The 19,035-nt window shown below is 41.4% G+C and overlaps 1 protein-coding gene across 10 annotated transcripts in view; it reads right to left on the bottom strand.

The window, feature by feature from the left end:
• Nucleotides 1-19,035, bottom strand: part of anks1aa (ankyrin repeat and sterile alpha motif domain containing 1Aa) — a 355,860-nt gene that overhangs the window by 213,453 nt on the left and 123,372 nt on the right. For all 10 annotated transcript variants that reach the window (XM_043716918.2, XM_043716919.2, XM_087973655.1 and 7 more), the window contains one exon: nucleotides 18,775-18,932. In XM_043716918.2, coding sequence (XP_043572853.2) covers nucleotides 18,775-18,932 — 158 coding nt within the window. The remainder of the gene's footprint in view (nucleotides 1-18,774; nucleotides 18,933-19,035) is intronic.

Raw genomic sequence — 19,035 nt, forward strand, 5'->3', positions numbered from 1 at the left:
CTACAGTTTTATTGAGTTGAATTCAATCTTGTACAAATCCAAATTGCAATGATAGGAAATAGAATCATTCCCAATAACTATTCCATTTGCTTCAAGACTGGAGAAATTACTTCCATCCTAGTCATCCCTTCAAGTTGAAATGAGACATTTTTCACTAGTGGGCATGTTATTTTTCTCAGCATAAAAAGACATATAGGTTTTGACTTTACCTTAATATGATGCTGTATTCTGCCTCAGGTTTTCCTAGACCTGTGAATAATTCTTTCAGGAAACGACATTGTCTGTTGATGGCTGACTTCTTCCACTTTACTAATGTAGCTGATGTCAATATACATTATTCTTATTATTTAGATTGATAAATTCTTGATCTTGCAAGAAATTAAGGGCTACAGGGAGAGTGCAGGTAAGTGGAGATGAAATGATTAAATGGCAGAGTGGACTCTTGGGCTGAATGGCCTTGCTTCCATTCCTATGTCTTATGGTCTTATTCTGCTTAATGGAGAAAATTTTTGATTATGTAAAAGGTGCAATGTTTCCAGTTTGACTTCCTTTGTTCTGCGGGGTGGCTTGTGACACTCTTAACTTTTAATTACAAGTTACCTGGTCCATGTTACTAAATTTCTGTCGGTTGCAAGCTATGTCTTTATTGTATTGAGGCTTCCAAGTTTCAAACAATAATTATTTTAGTACCAATAGTTACTTTGTTATATAGCTACTATTAAGATAAGAAGATTGAACTATACATCTCCATTAAAGGCTAGGCGTGGCAGCGTAAAGCAGGATCTCGTCAGCACGCACATGAACACTAATGCTGTGTTTTTGGACTATATTGCCACAGGGAAGCATGTTAATTAGAAAGGGGCCAAAGTTGGATCTGCCGGGAACACAAGAGGTAATGATTTGGGAGTAGAAAGTGAAATAAACTGCAAGTGATTTCTGGCTTTGTTTAGTTAATTTAAGAATGACTAAGCTGAAAGCAGGTGTTGAAGTACAAAAACAGAAATTGCTGGGAAAGCTTAGCAGGTCTGGTTCAATCTGTGAAGAGAAATCAGAGTTAACATTTCGGGTCCGGTGACCCTTCCTCAGAATGGGGGACTTTGAGGATGGGTCACTAGACTTAAAACATGAACTCTGATTTCTCTCCACAGATGCTGACAAACCCGAACTTTTCAAGCAATTTCTATTTTTGTTTGATTTATAGAATCTGCAGTGTTTTCAATTTTTATTTAGCAGTATTGCGGTTTTGGGAGTGGAGTAGTCTGATGAAGTATGTCAAATGCTACTGAGAGGAAAAGGAGAGAAAGTTTTTCTTTGTCAGTCATTTTGGATGCAATTTATAACTTGGTAAGCTATGGATATAGCATCAGCTGTGAGCCATGACAACACCTTTACTGTTAGTAGAATCATAGAATCCCTACAGTGTGGAAGCAGGCCCTTCGGCCCAACAAGTCCATACCAACCCTCTGAAGAACAACCCACCCAGACCCATTTCCCTGCCATTCTATATTTACCCCTGACTAATGCACCTAACCTACATTATGGGCAATTACTATGAACCACACTATGAAAATTATGGGCAATTTAGCATGGTCAATTCACCTAACCTGCTCATCTTTGGATTGTGGGAGGAAACTAGAGTACCTGGAGGAAACCCATACAGACATGGGGAGAATGTGCAAACTAAGGCTGGAATTGAACCCAGGTCCCTGGTGCTGTGAGGGAGCAGTGCTAACAACTGAGCCACCATGCCGCCTTAAGTACTGAATGCATATGCTCCAGAGCTAGCCATAATCTCACTCAAGCTGTTTCAGTACATCTGTAACACTGGCATTCAACCATTACGAAAAATTTCCCAGATTTGTCCTGATCACAAAAAAAGGATAAATGACCAATAAGTACCGTATCAGTACATTCAGAATTATGAATCGAAAAGTGTGATGCTGGGAAAGCACAACAGGTCAGGCAGATCCGAGGAGCAAGACAGTCCACATTTCGGACATTCCATCAGGGATTCCTGATGAAGGGCTTACGCCCGTAACATCGACCCTCCTACTCCTCAGACCTACTGTGCTACTGTGCTTTTCCAGCGCCACTTTTCAACTGACTCTCCAGCATCTGCAGTCCCCACTTTCTCTTATTTGAAATTATCAGCAGTGATAGAAGGTACCATCAACAACTCCATCAATGATTCCTGCTCAACAATAGTTGGCTCACTAAAACTGAGTTCTTTCAGGGCCACTAGGCTATACACCTCATTTCAGCTTCAATGCAAATACAGAAAGGGGAGATATAGATATTACTCCATTTAGTAATAACTAACACAAAGCAAATTGTGGTTGTTAGATACCAACTATTCGGTTCTAGGTCATTGCTTTAGGAACTCCTCAGACTAGGGTCTGGAGCTCAGCCACCTTCAGCAGTAACTTTCCTTCCATCATAAGGCTGAAAGTAGGAATGCTCACTGATGACTGCAGAATCTTTGGTCCCATTGATAACTTCTCAGAACTACAGTCGTCTGCCAAAATGCAGCAATAATTGGACTATACTTCAGCTTGGCCTTATGAGAGGAATGAACATTTGAGCTGCACAAGTCCCAGTCATGACTATCTCTAACAAAAGGCAATTTAACCACTGCCTCTTGACATTCAATGGCATTACTATCATTGAATCCCCACTGTCAGCATCCTGCAGGTTACCAATGACCAGAAACTGAACTAAACCAGCCGTTTTAATGCTGTGGCTACAAGAGGTCAGAGGTTAGCAATTCTGGGGCAAGAAACTATTTCCTGACTGTCCAAATCCTGCCCACCATCTCCAAGGCATAAGTCAGGGTAGCAATGGAACACTCCCCAATTGCCTGGCTTGAGTGAAGCTCCAACAACATTTGAGATCGAATTTATAGCATCTTCAAAGCTTGCATTTTTCAGACAGATGTTAATAGTAGAAAGAAACCACCCCTACCAGTTTATACAATGATTAAGGTTTACAATAAGATCGGACACCAAAACCTATTGGAAGGCTGAACCTGGCTGAAATCATAAAAGGAGTTCAGAAATGTGGAGTCCAATGGCACAGCACAGGTCAGCTGAGGAAGACAACATCAACACCCAAAAGCTAAGAATAAGAAAAATATAGATGCTGCAATTGTTTGTTAATTGAAACGAACACTTGTGAATTTACATTACCAGATGGAATTAAGCAGGTGATGGAGATTTTTACCATTTTTGTTGAAGACAATGCCCACTGAACTCAGTGGTTGTGCTCTGCTGTCAGCTGGATATCAGTTAAATCCTAGAAAAGGTTGAACTGAAACTCTGAGAGGAATACAGTTCTGAAGGATGCTATGATTGAGACTGATGACATGTCAAGTGGATGAGCCAATTAGGTAAGATCTGACTTAGTTATATATGCCATTTAATGTGCAATTTATAGTTTATAATTAATCACAATATCTTTATTAATTCAGATGGGATTTAGTGTTTATTTTCTTTGACTTATGTAGAATCTATTTGAAATAGTGGAATTTTGTGACTTCACTTTTTCAGTAAATAATAGCGTATTTGTTTTCAAAAAAGGTACTGGGTCTTGATTAAGATGGTAACACACAGGAAGTTCAACACCATCCATCCTGCTAAATCAGTACACCATCCACCAAATGTAACATTCACTCCTTCTGCCACCAATGCATAATAGCTGCATTGTGTCTCATATGCTTGATGCAATACAGTAACTGACCAAGGTTCTTTCGAAAGCATCTTCCATATCCACGGTCTCAATTACCTAGGAGGACCAGGACACAGATACATGGCAAAACCACCACGTGCAAGTTCCCCTCCAAGCCAAACACTAACCTGACTTAGAACTATATTGCCAGTCAAACACTGCCACAGAATCAAATTGCTGGAACTCCCATCCCTTCAGTACTGTAGGTGCGCCAATTGGACTGAAGCAGTTCGAAGTGGTTCACTATTACCAGCTACCTAATTCCCAATGGAAATCAGTGACAACAATCCTGGCATTGTTAGTGATGCCCATATCACATAACAGAATTCTTAAAAAGGTGTGCCTTAGCCCACCCACTACTGACATCCCCGACCATATTTGTGATGTCCAGATTCTGCTTTTCCAACATTCTCCTGGCTGGTCTCTTGTCCCTTACCGACAACAAAGTTCAACGCATCCAAAACATGATTCCTGGTCCTACAACCTTCCAACCCAAATGCTTCTGGGAGAATGAGTTCTTGGCATCAATATTCTTCTACATCTAGAGTGGCAAAAGCTAAATCTGATCTTTAGACCTAGGAGACACACAAACACTCTTGTTGTGATGTTCTTCTGGGTCTCTCAGGCTAAATTTGCACAATTTCATAAAAGAATAGTGAATTCTGTTGGATATATATGTTCTAATTATGCTCAAGTGAACAGATCTCCTTTAGTTTCAAGATGTATACATATTCAAAACGAAAGTCATTCAATGCAAATTCCAGGTATTTAGTTGCCCTCACATTCCAGATTTACTTCTAAACTAATGTTCTCTGGACCCAATCTGGGCAGGTTGGTCATGTGTTCACAAAATCTCAATGGCTTTCCTTCACTTTTGCTATTTGTAGCTTGCATCCCAGTTGTATTATTTTCAGTTACGCCATTTATTTGCAAAAACTTTATTGAAGAGAAATAAACCTAATATTATCTCTCTTGCAACTAACGTAATCAAAATACCAAACAATTGCTTGTATACTAAACATCTCAAGGATGGATTTCAAGAACTAAAGTTTCCGATGCAGTAGATAATCCAAATTATCAAATATAATCTTGCAATAATCTACATGAAATCACTAATAGAATCAATCCGCCAATCCACATAAATATGGTTTCCAATGGGTTTGATCCCAGTTAATGGCCCTGCTGGAGAAGTCAGATCCCAGAATGAAACTTGCTTCTAAACTCAGGTTTGATGTCTTCTGAACAGAATACAAAACAAACAAAAAACTTTGCTCATCCAATATTCTTCTGAAATAAAAACAAAACTAATCATCTTGCATGTTTATCCTCCCTGTTATAAATCATACACTACAACATCTTTCCATTAACTGGACAGGAGTCTACAGTTCCTGCTTTATGGCAATTACTGGCTTAATAGTTTTTATTTTGTTTAGTTAAAGTGGGTGGTTAGTCACAAATATATTCATACAAGGCTGCAAACATTCTTTAACAACTAAACAGAATTTTATTTCATAAAAAAAAGTTTCAAAAAGCTATTCAAATATATTGATCTTAAAACACGTAGCAAAATAAATTCTCAACTTGTTTCACAACACTGTCCATTACAAAGTCCTGAGAAATTAATCCCTATCTCACTACTGGAGGATTCCATTTAACTGACTCCTAACACCGTCTTTGCCGTGGACTGTGGAGACAATTTGATGATTTGACAAATTTGACAATTTCCTAAATCTACTAATCTGAACCTTTTGACAAATCTGAGCGCCGAAATTTTCTTCATTCTGATAACTTAAGATTTCTAATCAAAGTTTCCTGGTTTGGAAATTTAATTGACTAATGCCTTCTCTTGTGGTACCTTTCCCCCCAACTTCCCTTGCTCCCCTACGCAACCCTGGTGTCTTGTGGACTGAAACAAAAACGTATTCATCTTTCAAGCTAAAAAGGCAGCTCATGCTCTTATATGTATTACCTCCCTGTCAAATTCCCAACAGTATAGGTCAGACAACAGTATTCCATGTTTCCATTAACACTACAAGATTCCACAGCCATAAAACCATACGACTGAGGAACAGGAGAATGATATTCAGCCTATCGAACTTGCTTCGCCATTTAGTAGGATCATGGCTGATCCAACATTCCTCATATCCACTTTCCTGCGTTTTCCCCATAGCCCTTGATTCCCCTCCTGAGCCTTCTCTCTCAGGCTTAAATATATACAAAACTCTGTCCCACAGCTCCCTGTAGCAAGAAATTCCAAAAACTCCCAAATCTCAGACGAGAAATTCCTCCAGATCTCCCAGAAGACGATGCCCTCTGGTCCTAGTCTCTCCGATGAGGGAATACATCCTCCCAACATTTATCCTGCTACAGCCTGTTAACAATTCTTTATGTTTCAAAGAGATCACTTCTTATTCTCCTAACCTCCAATGAGAAGAATCCCAACTTGTTTGCTCATAAGACAGTTTGTCCATAATGCGGATCATCTCAGGGAACATTCTCTGTTAAACGGTATTTTTCCTTAGGTAAGGGATCAACACTGCTCACAGAACTCCAGCACCGGCACATTATGACTCCCTACTTTTATACTCCACTGATTTTCGTCATTTATAGAAATGATTTGGATGTAAACATAGGAGGTGTGGTGAATAAGTTTGCAGATGACACCAAAATTGGATGTGTTGTGGACAGTGAAGGAGGTTACCTCACATTACAACTGGATCTTGATCAGATGGGCCAATGGGCTGAGAAGTGGCAGATGGAGTTAAATTTAGATAAATGCAAGGTGCTGCATTTTGGAAAGGCAAATCAGAGCAGGAGTTATACACTTAATGGTAATGTCCTGGGGCATGTTGCTGAACAAAGGGACCTTGGAGAGCAGGTTCATAGTGCCTTGAAAGTGGAGTCGCAGGTAGATAGGATAGTGAAGGCAATAGTTGACATGCTTGCCTTTATTGGTCAGTGCACTGAGTATAGGAGTTCAGAGGTCATGTTGCACCTGTCCAGGGTATTGGTTAGGCCACTTTTGGAATACAGTCTGTTCTGCTATAATGCGTGTTATTCAATGCCAATTGGCTTTAATGCGATTGAAGAATTCAGATTTATTTGTAGAATGCAAACTTTGCTGACCTATATTGGCTACAACGTGTTCCAGCCCCATCAGTCTAAATGGAGCATCTATTGCACGATTTTCTTATAACAGGAGATCGCACAGATACGGAACTATCACATTATATCAGAACCGACTATACTGCATGCAATTCTGGTCTCCCTGCTACAGGGAAGATGTCGTTAAACTTGAAAGGGGTTCAGAAAAGATTTACAAGGATGTTGCCAAGGCTGGAGGGTTTGAGCTTTAGGGATAGGCTCAATAGGCTGAGGCTATTTTCCCTGGAGCGTTGGAGGCCGACAGGTGACTGCAGAGGTTTGTAAAATGATGGAGGGGCATGGACAGGCTAGATAGCCAAGGTCTTTTCTCTGGGGTGGGGGAGAAAAGCTAGCAGGCATAGGTTTAAGATACAAAAGGGACCTAAGGGGCAAGTTTTTCACACAGGGTGGAATATGCTGTCAGAGGAAGTGGAGGAGGCTGGTATAATTACAACATTTGCAGCAAAGTGTATATGATTAGGAAGGATTTAGAGGGATGTGGGCCATATGCTGGCAAATGGGACTAGGTTAATTTAGGATACCTGATCAGCACGGACGAGTTGGACTGAAGAATCTGTTTCCATTTTGTACATCTCTATGACTGCCTTTTTTTAAATTTACAAAACCTTTTACAGAAGTAACTGGCACCCTTTCATTGTCATTTTGAAACGGAAATTCAATTTTCTTTTAATATAAAAGAAAATTGGGCGGCACGGTGGCACAGTGGTTAGCACTGCTGCCTCACAGCGCCAGAGACTTGGGTTCAATTCCTACCTCAGGCGACTGACTGTGTGGAGTTTGCACATTCTCCCCGTGTCTGCGTGGGTTTCCTCCGGGTGCTCCGGTTTCCTCCCACAGTCTAAAGATGTGCAGGTTAGATGAATTGGCCATGCTAAATTGCCCGTGGTGTTGGGTAAGGGGTAGATGTAGGGGTATGGGTGGGTTGCGCTTCGGTGGGTCGGTGTGGACTTGTTGGGCCGAAGGGCCTGTTTCCATACTGTAAGTAATCTAATCTAATAAATTATACACCTTTTGTCACCAAATTGCAATAACGCAGTTCAATGACAGAACCCAATAACCATGACAATTTTTGTGTACAGCTGTGTTAAATTTTATTTGTTCAAGAACTCCTTGAATTTACACAAATAACAAAACTAAAATAAAGTTTCACTTCATGGAAAATGAATTACAGTCCTTCAGCAACACCACTTCCTTTGTACTGCACTTTCTCATGGACAATTAAGTATGGGCTAAGTGTTGGCCTAACCCATGACATGAACAAATATAAAAACGGTTCCACATCATTGACACTTCCAAGTACTCAAGGACAGCTGGAACAAGTTTATTTTCACAAATGACATGGTACCAACATGTCCTATTAGGAACCTCTGCAAAGAGTGTTAAGAATTTACATCTTACTTTATTATAAAGATTTTGTTACAGAACCCTCAGGTACCCAATTTAAGGTATCATCTTCAGACATGCCTCTACATTTCCACTTGTCATTAACTCATTTCTTATTCTTATTGTCATTCTTCATCTTTAGCCCCCTGCTCTAAGGTGATTCTTAGCTCTATCACGCAATGGCATAGATCTCACTATACCGATTTTGAAATATATATTGCCATTTCTTCACTGTCAATGGGTCAAAATCCTGGAATTCCCTTTAAGGGCATTTTCAGTCTACCCACAATATATGGACAGCAGCGGTTCAAGAAGGCAGCTCCACACCGCCTTCTCAAGGGCAGCTTGGTAACAGCAATAAATGCTGGCCAGTCAGTTTCAGTCACATCCCACAATACAATAAAAAAGTTCTAGTGAAGTTGTCACCAAGGTCATTCATATAATCATAGAATCCCTAGAGTGTGGAAAAAGGCCCTTCGACCCAACAAGTTCACTCCAAACCTCCGAAGAGTAACCCACCCAGACCACTCTCTGACCCTATTGTCCTATATTTACCCCTGACTAATGCACCTAGCCTAAACATCCCTGAACAGTATGGATAATTTAGCATGGCCAATTCACCTAACCTACACATCTTTGGACTGTGGGAGGAAACCCACGCAGATATGTGCAAACTTCACACAGTCACCAGAGGTTGGAATTGAACCCAGGTCCCTAGCGCTGTGAGGCAGCAGTGCTTATCACTAAGCCACCATGCCACAGATGTGGGGACTACATATAATATTTCCAAGTTCATGGATGGCACAAAAAGTGGGAAAGTGATGATGATGTAAAGTGGCTTCAAAAGGATTTGGACAGACTTAGTGAGTGGGCAAAAACATGGCACATGGAATGTAACACAAAAAACTGAGGTGAACCACTTTGGTAGGAAGAACAAATTTTATAGTATTCCTTAACATAACCAAAATCTATTCCTATCCTGGATTGCCTGTGTCTGAATTGTATTCAAGGTTACTGCACCCTCTGCTGGACCTTTAAGTTTACTATATTGTATAAGGCAACAGAAAAAACTGATGTGCAGATTAAACAAATTAATATGAACTAATATTCATTTCTGAATTCTACAAAGTTTAATGAGTTTTCATTGTGAAATGCAAAGTTACTTATAAGTAATATTCAGTTGATATAATACTTTTGTATGTGATAAAATTTGTAGAAGTTAAACATTTAAATCATCTATCTTGTGATTTTTGTCAATGTTGAGCCTCTGCCAAATTTCGCAGTGATCAACAGTGCATAAATGTATAATTTAAAGCCTTAATCCTTTTTTTAAGATTGTATAAGTAATCGTGAGCAAATATTTTTGCAAGAAATTACAGATGTACTTTTCTTCACTTCATCTGACGAAGGAGCAGCCTCTGAATGATTGTGAATTCAAATTGACCTGTTAGACTATAACCTGGTGTTATGTGACTTCTGAACAAATTAACTGTTTGGGTGCAAACTGTTTGGTAATGTCACCGGACTAGGAATTAAAAGGGTCAGGCTAATGAACTGGGAATAAGCATTCAAATTCACCACCACAGCTGGTGGAATTTAAATTCATTAAATAAATCTGGAATATTCTGGAGTGGTTCTACAGAATTGCTCAAAACCCTTGCTCAATGCCCTCCATGGTTTTCGCCACCTGCTGCTGGAGGAAACATTACACACATCCTCAACTGAAATTTGCTGTCTAAGCAACTACACATAGTGCACAGTGGCCATATGCTGAAGAGTTGTGAAATTAGTAAATTCAACTGAACATGATAGCTAAAATGGTTGAGGCCACATTAACAGTAGCACTCTCTTCTTGAACCACTAATATAGACAAATGGTAAGCATTACAGTGACATGCAGCATTTGCTCAAGAAGTCCTTCTCAGCTTATCTGTACTGGTACCTTCAAGAGAAATTAAATGCTCAGTGTTTGGTTTACCCACATTCTACTTTTGGTCAATATAGCTCCCGAAGTTGTATGATCAGTGGCACCTTTTGCTTTAGTTTCTGCCTCCCATGTGCCATGAGGCCTCTCTAAACTGAATGTACCTCCTGGATTCACAACATAGGTCACTCCAGGACTCCGCATTAGAGTCCAACTCTTTATTTGAGAAATCACACATCAATACTTCAAGTTTTGCAAAAGCACTGAATGAACTGCTTGTCTGCAGTTCACCCACCAGGCTGCTGGTCTCAAGTAATGCCTCTCCACGTACCATCTACAGAGCCCTTACCAACCACATCCCCCACCTCACCTCATCTGTTGGCTCAGTATACATGTAGCCACCTGTATCCAGCTGCTTGATGACTCAGATTCAGAGTCTCTCACATCCTGAGTCTTATTCCTACCCATGATATTCTGGCTTTGAAGGAATACCTTTGCACAGATTACTAGGTCAGCCCTGTCAGCTTCGCAACCAAAAGATAAAACGCTGGAACCTAGTATAAATACCTCCCTATTTCTCCTTTTTTTTTTAAGCTTTGACATAGGGTCAGTGAGACTCGAAACGTCAGCTCTTTTCTCTCCTTACAGATGCTGCCAGACCTACTGAGATTTTCCAGCATTTTTTCTTTTGGTTTCAGATTCCAGCATCCGCAGTAATTTGCTTTTATTCTGTCAGCTTCGCAATTGGCCAATGTTTCTCTTCTTAGCGCTTCTCTCACTGTACGCCTGAATGCCATATCAAATGGATGGCTTAGCTTTGTGTGATGTTTGGCTATCCCCTAATTGACCTAGCCAACCTCATCAGATAATGTGGTGGGCCCAAAGAAATAGTCCACAGGAAGAATGGTGTCTCAGCCAAAAAAGCAAAAGCACAGAGAATGACTCTTGGATAGATGTGAGGTGCTATTAGAAGTGTAAAGCAGTTCCAGAAAATACTCACGCTACTTTTGTTCACTCTCTGGAGTAAATATATAGAAATGGTAATGGGAGTGACTCATTCGCATCATTCACAGTACCATAGAAATGCAACCCTGATTAATGTGAACATGACATGGAACAGACCAAAGCCGCACTAACAGTTTGGCCACTGTTGAAGATGGGAACAGCCTGCGTGAATTTGGTAAAGACAACCGCCAGTACGAGAATTTGCTCTGTCCTGTTTTTACAGAGGTCATGGGCTGGAAAATAGATTGCAGGTACCTCTTGACGTCACTTAGTGACAAGGGATCACATGCGGTTGTGCATCACTTCCCTCCTTCGGCCAAAATACATCTCCCAGTTACAACAGTAGTCAGCAACATCAGTAGCCATTTCAGGCTGGTAACATCGCTCTCTGATCAGGGCAGTCTACTTTTCTATCACCGAGTGTTCTGTTCAATCGTGAACTGTGAACGAGCATTCAAATTCACCACCACAGCTGGTGGAATTTAAATTCATTAAATAAATCTGGAATATCTGGAAGTGGTTCTAGAAAATTGCTGTGCCCTCCATGGTACTCGCCACTTGCTGCTGGAGGAAACATTACACACATCCTCAATTGAAATTTGCTGTCCAAGCAACTACACAAGGTATGGAAGTTATTACTCACCAACCTCCATATAATCATATCATCTGTCGTCATTTCCGCCACCTCCAAACAGACCCCACCACCAAGGATATATTTCCCTCCCCTCCCCTATCAGCGTTCCGAAAAGACCACACCCTCTGTGACTCCCTCGTCAGGTCCACACCCCCCACCAACCCAACCTCCACTCCCGGCACCTTCCCCTGCTACCGCAAGAAATGCAAAACTTGCGCCCACACCTCCCCCTTTACTTCCCTCCAAGGCCCCAAGGGATCCTTCCATATCCGCCACAAATTCACCTGCACCTCCACACACATCATCTATTGCATCCGCTGCACCCGATGTGGCCTCCTCTATATTGGGGAGACAGGCCGCCTACTTGCGGAACGTTTCAGAGAACATCTCTGGGACACCCGGACCAACCAACCCAACCACCCCGTGGCTCAACACTTCAACTCCCCCTCCCACTCCACCAAGGACATGCAGGTCCTTGGACTCCACCATCACCAGACCATAGCAACACGACGGCTGGAGGAAGAGCGCTTCATCTTCCGCCTAGGAACCCTCCAACCACAAGGGATGAACTCAGGATTTCTCCAGTTTCCTCATTTCCCCGTTCCCCCCCCACCTTGTCTCAGTCCCAACCCTCGAACTCAGCACCACCTTCCTAACCTGCAATCTTCCTGATCTCTCCGCCCCCACCCCCACTCCGGCCTATCACCCTCACCTTAACCTCCTTCCACCTATCGCATTTCCAACGCCCCTCCTCCAAGTCCCTCCTCCCTACCTTTTATCTTAGCCTGCTTTCCTCATACCTGAAGAAGGGCTCATGCCCGAAACATCGATTCTCCAACTCCTTGGATGCTGCCTGACCTGCTGCGCTTTTCCAGCAACACATTTTCAGCTCTGATCTCCAGCATCTGCAGTCCTCACTTTCTCATGGAAGTTATTACGGCAGTAATGTAGTTAACTTAGTATTGGAATGTATGCCTGGGATCATGCTACAGGGCTCCAGTAATAGGTAATGGTAGTACATTGTGATAGGTTAGTTAAATCACTGGGAGATGAGCTAATGCTGAAGATTTTGCAAGATTAAAGTTTAATTTTGTGAAGGATTTTCTGCATCTCCTGGTGATTTTGTTTTAAAGAACATGGAGTGATGTTTCCACAACAAAGGCTCCATCCTTCTTGCTGATTCTCTTCTCGCACTTCACTAGTTTCCATGCTACTTTGGACTCCCTCATCAATCTGTTATTCAATCTGTGGATGTACCTACTAGAGAAGGTGCCTGATCTATGCTTGGAAAGAAAGGCAGGCCAAGTGTCTGAGGTGTCAGTGAGGAGAACCTTGGGGCTAGCGACCATAATTCTATTTATTTTAAAGTAGTTAAAGTTCTAAATTGGAGGAAGGCTAATTTTAATGGGATTAGGCAGGAACTTTCAAAAGTTGATTTGGAGAGGCTATCATCATTTGAGTGAGGCCATCAGAAAGGATGAGTTGCTTCATTTCTCTCTCTGCCATGTAATAGCCAATGGTAACTCCATCCTTCTTGCTGATTCTCTTCTCGCACCTCATCAGTTTCCATGCTACTTTGGACTCCCTCATCAATCTGTTATTTTTTTCTGTAAATCTATAATGGTGAGTACGATAGGTAATTTTTTACTGAGATCTGTCCCTTGAATATATTTTTAATATAGAAGTAAGACATTATGTTATCCTAGAGCAGTGTTTTTGTGTAGTAAAACTGTTTTTTGGGGTAAATTCTGGGTCTGTAGATTGTTTAAGAGGCAGAGTTGGCTTTTAGTAGAGTGATGTGGGATATCAGGGAGAATTTCAACATTCTTGGAAATTATGTCTGCAGGGAGTGTGCTTAAATGCGAATCCTATCTGATTGCACCGATCAGCTGGAGCAGAAGTAAGAGGCAAAAAGGAATTTACAGGAACCGAGAATGTGATGGATGGCAATTTCAGGAAGGTAGAAGGGTTACCACTAAGAAACTTGAAAGTGCAGGAGTCTCCTGTGGCTATCCCCATCACAGACAAGAATATTGTTTTGGATACTTAGGGGGTGATGGCCTCTCAGGAGAATACAGCACTGGCAGCCAGGACTGGATCTGTTAGCGGGGTATGTTAGGTTCCAAGTGATCTCTAGTCAGGGGCACAGAGAGACGTCTCTGCAGCCAACAGTGAGACATCAGAATGCTGTGTTGCCTCCCTGGTAGCAGGGTCAAGGATGATTGTGAACATGGACTGGGATATCATAGTTATTACAGAAATGTGGCTCAGGGAAGGTAGGACTGGCAGCTTAATGTTCTAGGGTATAGATGCTATACAAAGGATAGAAAGGGATTCAAGAGAGATGGGGAGTGACCTTTCTTGTTAAGGATAACATTACAGCTGTACTTGGGGAGGATATTCCTGGGATAGTCCAGTGGAGATAGATGCATGGAACTGAGAAATAAGAAAGGGATGATTACCTTATTAGAATTGTACTATAGGCCCCCAATAGTCAGCGGGAAATTGAGAAGCAAATATGTAAGGCGATCTCAGAAATCTCTAATAATAGGGTTGTAATGGAAGGGGATTTTAACTTTCCAGACATAGGCTGGGGCTGTCATTGTATTAAGAGCTTATATGGAGAGGAATTTGTTAAATGTGTACAAGAAAATGTTCTCACTCAATCTGTGGAAGTGCCTACTAGAGAAGGTGCAAAACCTGACCTCCGATTGGAAAGAAAGGCAGGGCAAGAAACTGAGGTGTCAGTGGGGAGCATTCTGGGGCTAGTGACCATAATTCTATTTGTTTTAAAATAGTTAAAGTTCTAAAAGTTAAAGTTCTAAATTGGAGAAAGGCCAATTTTAATGGGATTAGGCAGGAATTTTCAAAAGTTGATTTGGAGAGGCTTTCCGAGATAAAGGGATGGTTGGAAATTGTGAAACTTTCAAATATTGGCTCACTGACTTGGAGTTTTTTTTTGAAGTGACAAAAATGATTGATAAAGGCAGAACAGCAGATGTCTACAATTCAACAAGGTTCTGCATGGTAGACTGGTTAGCAAGGTTGGATCACATGGAATCCGGGGAGCTAGCCAACTGAATACAAAATTGACTCGAAGGTAGGAGACAAGGGTAATGGTAGAGGGCTGTTTTTCAGACTGGAGGACTGTGACTAGTGGTGGGCTACAAGGATTTCTCATTATTGATTTTCATTATTGCACTATTTATATAAATGATTTGGATAGGAAGTAGCTATGGTTAGTAAGTCCGCAGATGACAACAAAACTGGCGGTATGGTGAACAGTGAAGAAACTTATCTCGGGATACAATGAGACCTTGGGGTCAGGTGGACCAATGGATCAAAGAGTGGTAGATGGAGTTTAACTTAGACAAATGTGACATGCTGCATTTTGGTAAGGCAAACCAAGGTAAGACTCAGGTGGTTAGTGGTAGGGTCCTGGGGAGTGTTGCTAAATAAAGAGACCAAGGGCTACAGGTGCATTGTTCATTGAAAGTGCAGTCACAGGTAAACAGAGTGGTGAAGGCATTTGGCACACTAGCCTTTATTGGTCAGTGCACTGCATATAGGAGTTGGGGCGTCACGTATAGGAGATGGGTCGGACACTTTCAGAATAATGCGTTCAATTCTATTCTCCCTGCTATAGGAAAGAGGTTATTAAATTTGTACAGGCTCAGACAAGATTTACAAGGATGTTGCCAGGATTGGAAGGTTTAAGCTATAGGGAGGGGTGAATAAATTGAGGCTTTTTCCCCTGGAGCCTTGGAGGCTGAGGGGCGACCTTATAGAGGTTTATAAAATCATGTGGGGCATGGATAGCCAAAGTCTTTTGCCCAGGATGGGGGAGACTGAAACCAGAGGGCATCAATTTAAGGTGAGAGAGGAAAGATTTAAAAGGAAACTGAGTGGCAACTTTTTGCACAGGGGATGCTGCGTGCATGGAATGAGCTGCCAGAAAAAGTGGTGGGGGCAGGTACATTTATGACATTGAAAAGGCATCTGGATGGGTACACGAATAGAAAGGATAGAGGGATAATGGGCCAAATGCTGGCAAATGGGACTAGATCCGTTTTGGATATCACAGATGAGCTGAACTGAAGGGTCTGTTTCCGTGTCATATAACTCTATGACCATCAGCTAGCGCTGAGTTGATGGGAGTCTACTGATATCCATGTCAGTCAACTGAAACTGTCTGAGATCCTCTTTCAAAGTAGTTTTTTTTAGATTAGATTAGATTAGATTACTTACAGTGTGGAAATAGGCCCTTCGGCCCAACAAGTCCACACCGCCCCACCGAAGCGCAACCCACCCATACCCCTACATTTACCCCTTACCTAACACTATGGGCAATTTGGCATGGCCAATTCACCTGACTTGCACATCTTTGGACTGTGGGAGGAAACCGGAGCACCCGGAGGAAACCCACGCAGACACGGGGAGAACGTGCAAACTCCACACAGTCAGTCGCCTGAGGCAGGAATTGAACCCGGGTCTCTGGCGCTGTGAGGCAGCAGTGCTAACCACTGTGCCACCCACCAGAGAAACAACGTATGGCTCTACATGTCTGGACCTGGTTTGTATCTCACTCATATGTGCATCAGTGACAGTCTGCTGAATTTTAATCAGAACTTCATAGAGAATTAGGAGCCAAATGCTGCCTTTGACTTGGGACATGGGCATGTGATCAGACACAGTGCCTCCAGCCAGAGGTGGGTTCCCATCCCATGGCCATGCAAATTCCCCAAGTCGCCTGTATGTCTCTTAATATGTTCAAATTTATAACCACGGCATTCTCAATTTTTTTCAATTCCCCTGGAGTATTGATCAGGTTAAAAAGTATCATAAAACCATAAGATGTAGGAACAGATTTAGGCCATTTGGCCTTTCGAGTCTGCTTCACCATTCGATCATGGCTGACATGTTTCTCAATCCCATTTCCTTGCCTTCACCCGATAGCCTTTGATCCCCTTAATAATCAATAACCTATTTCTGTCTGAAATAGCTTGGCCTTCACAGCTTTCTGCGACAAAATTCTACAGATTAATCATCTCTCGTTGAAGAAATTCCTTCTCATCTCAATTCTAAAAGGTCATCCCTTCACGCTGAGGCTGTGCCCTTGAGTTCCAGCTTCTCCTACTCGTGGAAACATCTTCTCCACATCCACTCAACACAAGCTTCTCAGTATTAATCATTTCTGAAAAGTTTTAATCATTTTTGAAAACCTTCTCTGGACCTGCTACTCGGCCACCACATCCTTCTTGAGATATGGGCCCCAAACCAGTGCACAATATTCTAAATGCAGTCTAACCAGAGTCTCATACAGACTCAGCATTATATCTCTGCTCTTGTATTCTAGCCCTCTCGAAATGAAAACTCATGTTGCATTTGCCTTCCTAACTGTAGGTTAACCTGAACTAGGACTCCTAGTCCCTGTGTTCTTCAGGCTGGGAGGCCGAGAGGCAATTGCCAACTTCTATTATCGGTGGACTGTTAAGCCAATGATCCAGGAAATGTTCTGGAGAACTGGATTCGAACTCCCCCCAAGACAGATGGTGAAATTTGAATTCAATTTCAAAAGAAATTTGGAATTAGGAAGCTAAATGATGACTATCAGTCCATTATTGATTGCCAGAAAAACTCATCTGGTTCACTAATGTCCTTAAGGGAAGGAAACTTACTAGCAGTAATAATTGTAGTATAAATACTCACCATCTGTACTAATCCAATCAATAGTTTCCACTTGCCCTTTATCAATGTTGAATCCTGACATCATCTCAGGATGTCCACTTTTTGATTTGAGTGAAGATAATGCTGAGCTATTCCTTTTAAAGCTTTCCTGTTATTCTGCTGAACTGCTCATAGAATCGCTAGTGTTGTGTGGGGCTATTCAGCCCATTGAGTCTGCACCGAGCCTCCAAACAGCATCCCACCCAGATATTATGCAGTTTGTGGGAAAAGTAATAACTAGATGCCATCAATAGGAGAATCATATAGGCCGGCTGCTGGCAGGTGGGACTAGATTGGGTTGGGATATCTGGTCGGCATGGACGGGTTGGACCGAAGGGTCTGTTTCCATGCTGTACATCTCTAGGAGTCTAAATCCAATAGAGAATTAAGATAAAGCTTCTTTACTCAGAGTGTCAAGCACGTGGTGCTTTCTCACATGGAGTGGATGAACCAGATGGTTTGGATGCATTTAAAGTGAAGCTCGACAAGCATATGAATTATACTAATAATAATAATAGAGCCAATGCAGGCATGATGGGCCAAACAGCTATGATGCAAAATGATCAGTCTATATTTCTAAGCAAAACTGACAATATGGCATTGGCACAGTAATTCCCTAGGTTTGCTTTAGCAATTGCCACAATACTTAAAACTGTGACTGGTTTCTAAGCGATAGAATAGAACCTTCTTTTTTTGTCACATTTTAAAATGTTTTGATCATTACTAAGATGACAGCAGACTTTCATTATAATAACCCTTTGATAATGCTTAATCACTGCCAGCACTATGACAATCAATTAAGCTTTATACAGATATTGAAATGTTAATTCTGCTTAACATTCATCCCGCCAACACAAAATTCAAAATGTGTTTGCTCAAAATCCTAAATGACAAATATGGAGTAGATGAATGAACATCAGTCTTACCCAACTAGTTCCTATCCACTCATCTCAGAGCTTAAAGTTAGAAACTATTTCAAAACAAATTAGTTTTGCAAGAGATCAAAAACTCAAAGAAAGTTAACATCAAGTTCAAGATCAAAAGAAAATTCACCTTGGACTCAAAACATGAACTCTACTCCTCTCTCCACAGATGCTGCCAGACTAATTTTTTTCCAGTATTGTGTGTTTTTGCTTCACATCTGCAGTATTTGATTTTACATAAGATACTTAGCTGCAATTCAATTTCGAATTGCAAATTCCTTTAACACTCACCTTGACTAATTCTTGACTTGAACTTGTTTCTTTGTCAGATGCTTTCAAATTTTCTAGAGAGTGTGAAGTTGCATTGCACAAAGCTTCGTATGGACATTCGTCAGCTGGCTGGCTTTCAAATTCTGTAATAAGTTTTGTTAATTCCATTTGTTCTTCACCTTCAAGTTGGGGGAAGTAACAGAAATATGATAAGCTGGAATTGCAGTCAAATTTATTCAGACGATCTAAATTTCCACTAAAGATATGAAAGCTAAGAACTTG

Source organism: Chiloscyllium plagiosum, unplaced genomic scaffold (genome assembly GCF_037043375.1).
Source record: "Chiloscyllium plagiosum isolate Xiang-an unplaced genomic scaffold, Cpla_swu_hap1 HiC_scaffold_26, whole genome shotgun sequence".
NCBI classification, from domain to species: domain Eukaryota; kingdom Metazoa; phylum Chordata; class Chondrichthyes; order Orectolobiformes; family Hemiscylliidae; genus Chiloscyllium; species Chiloscyllium plagiosum.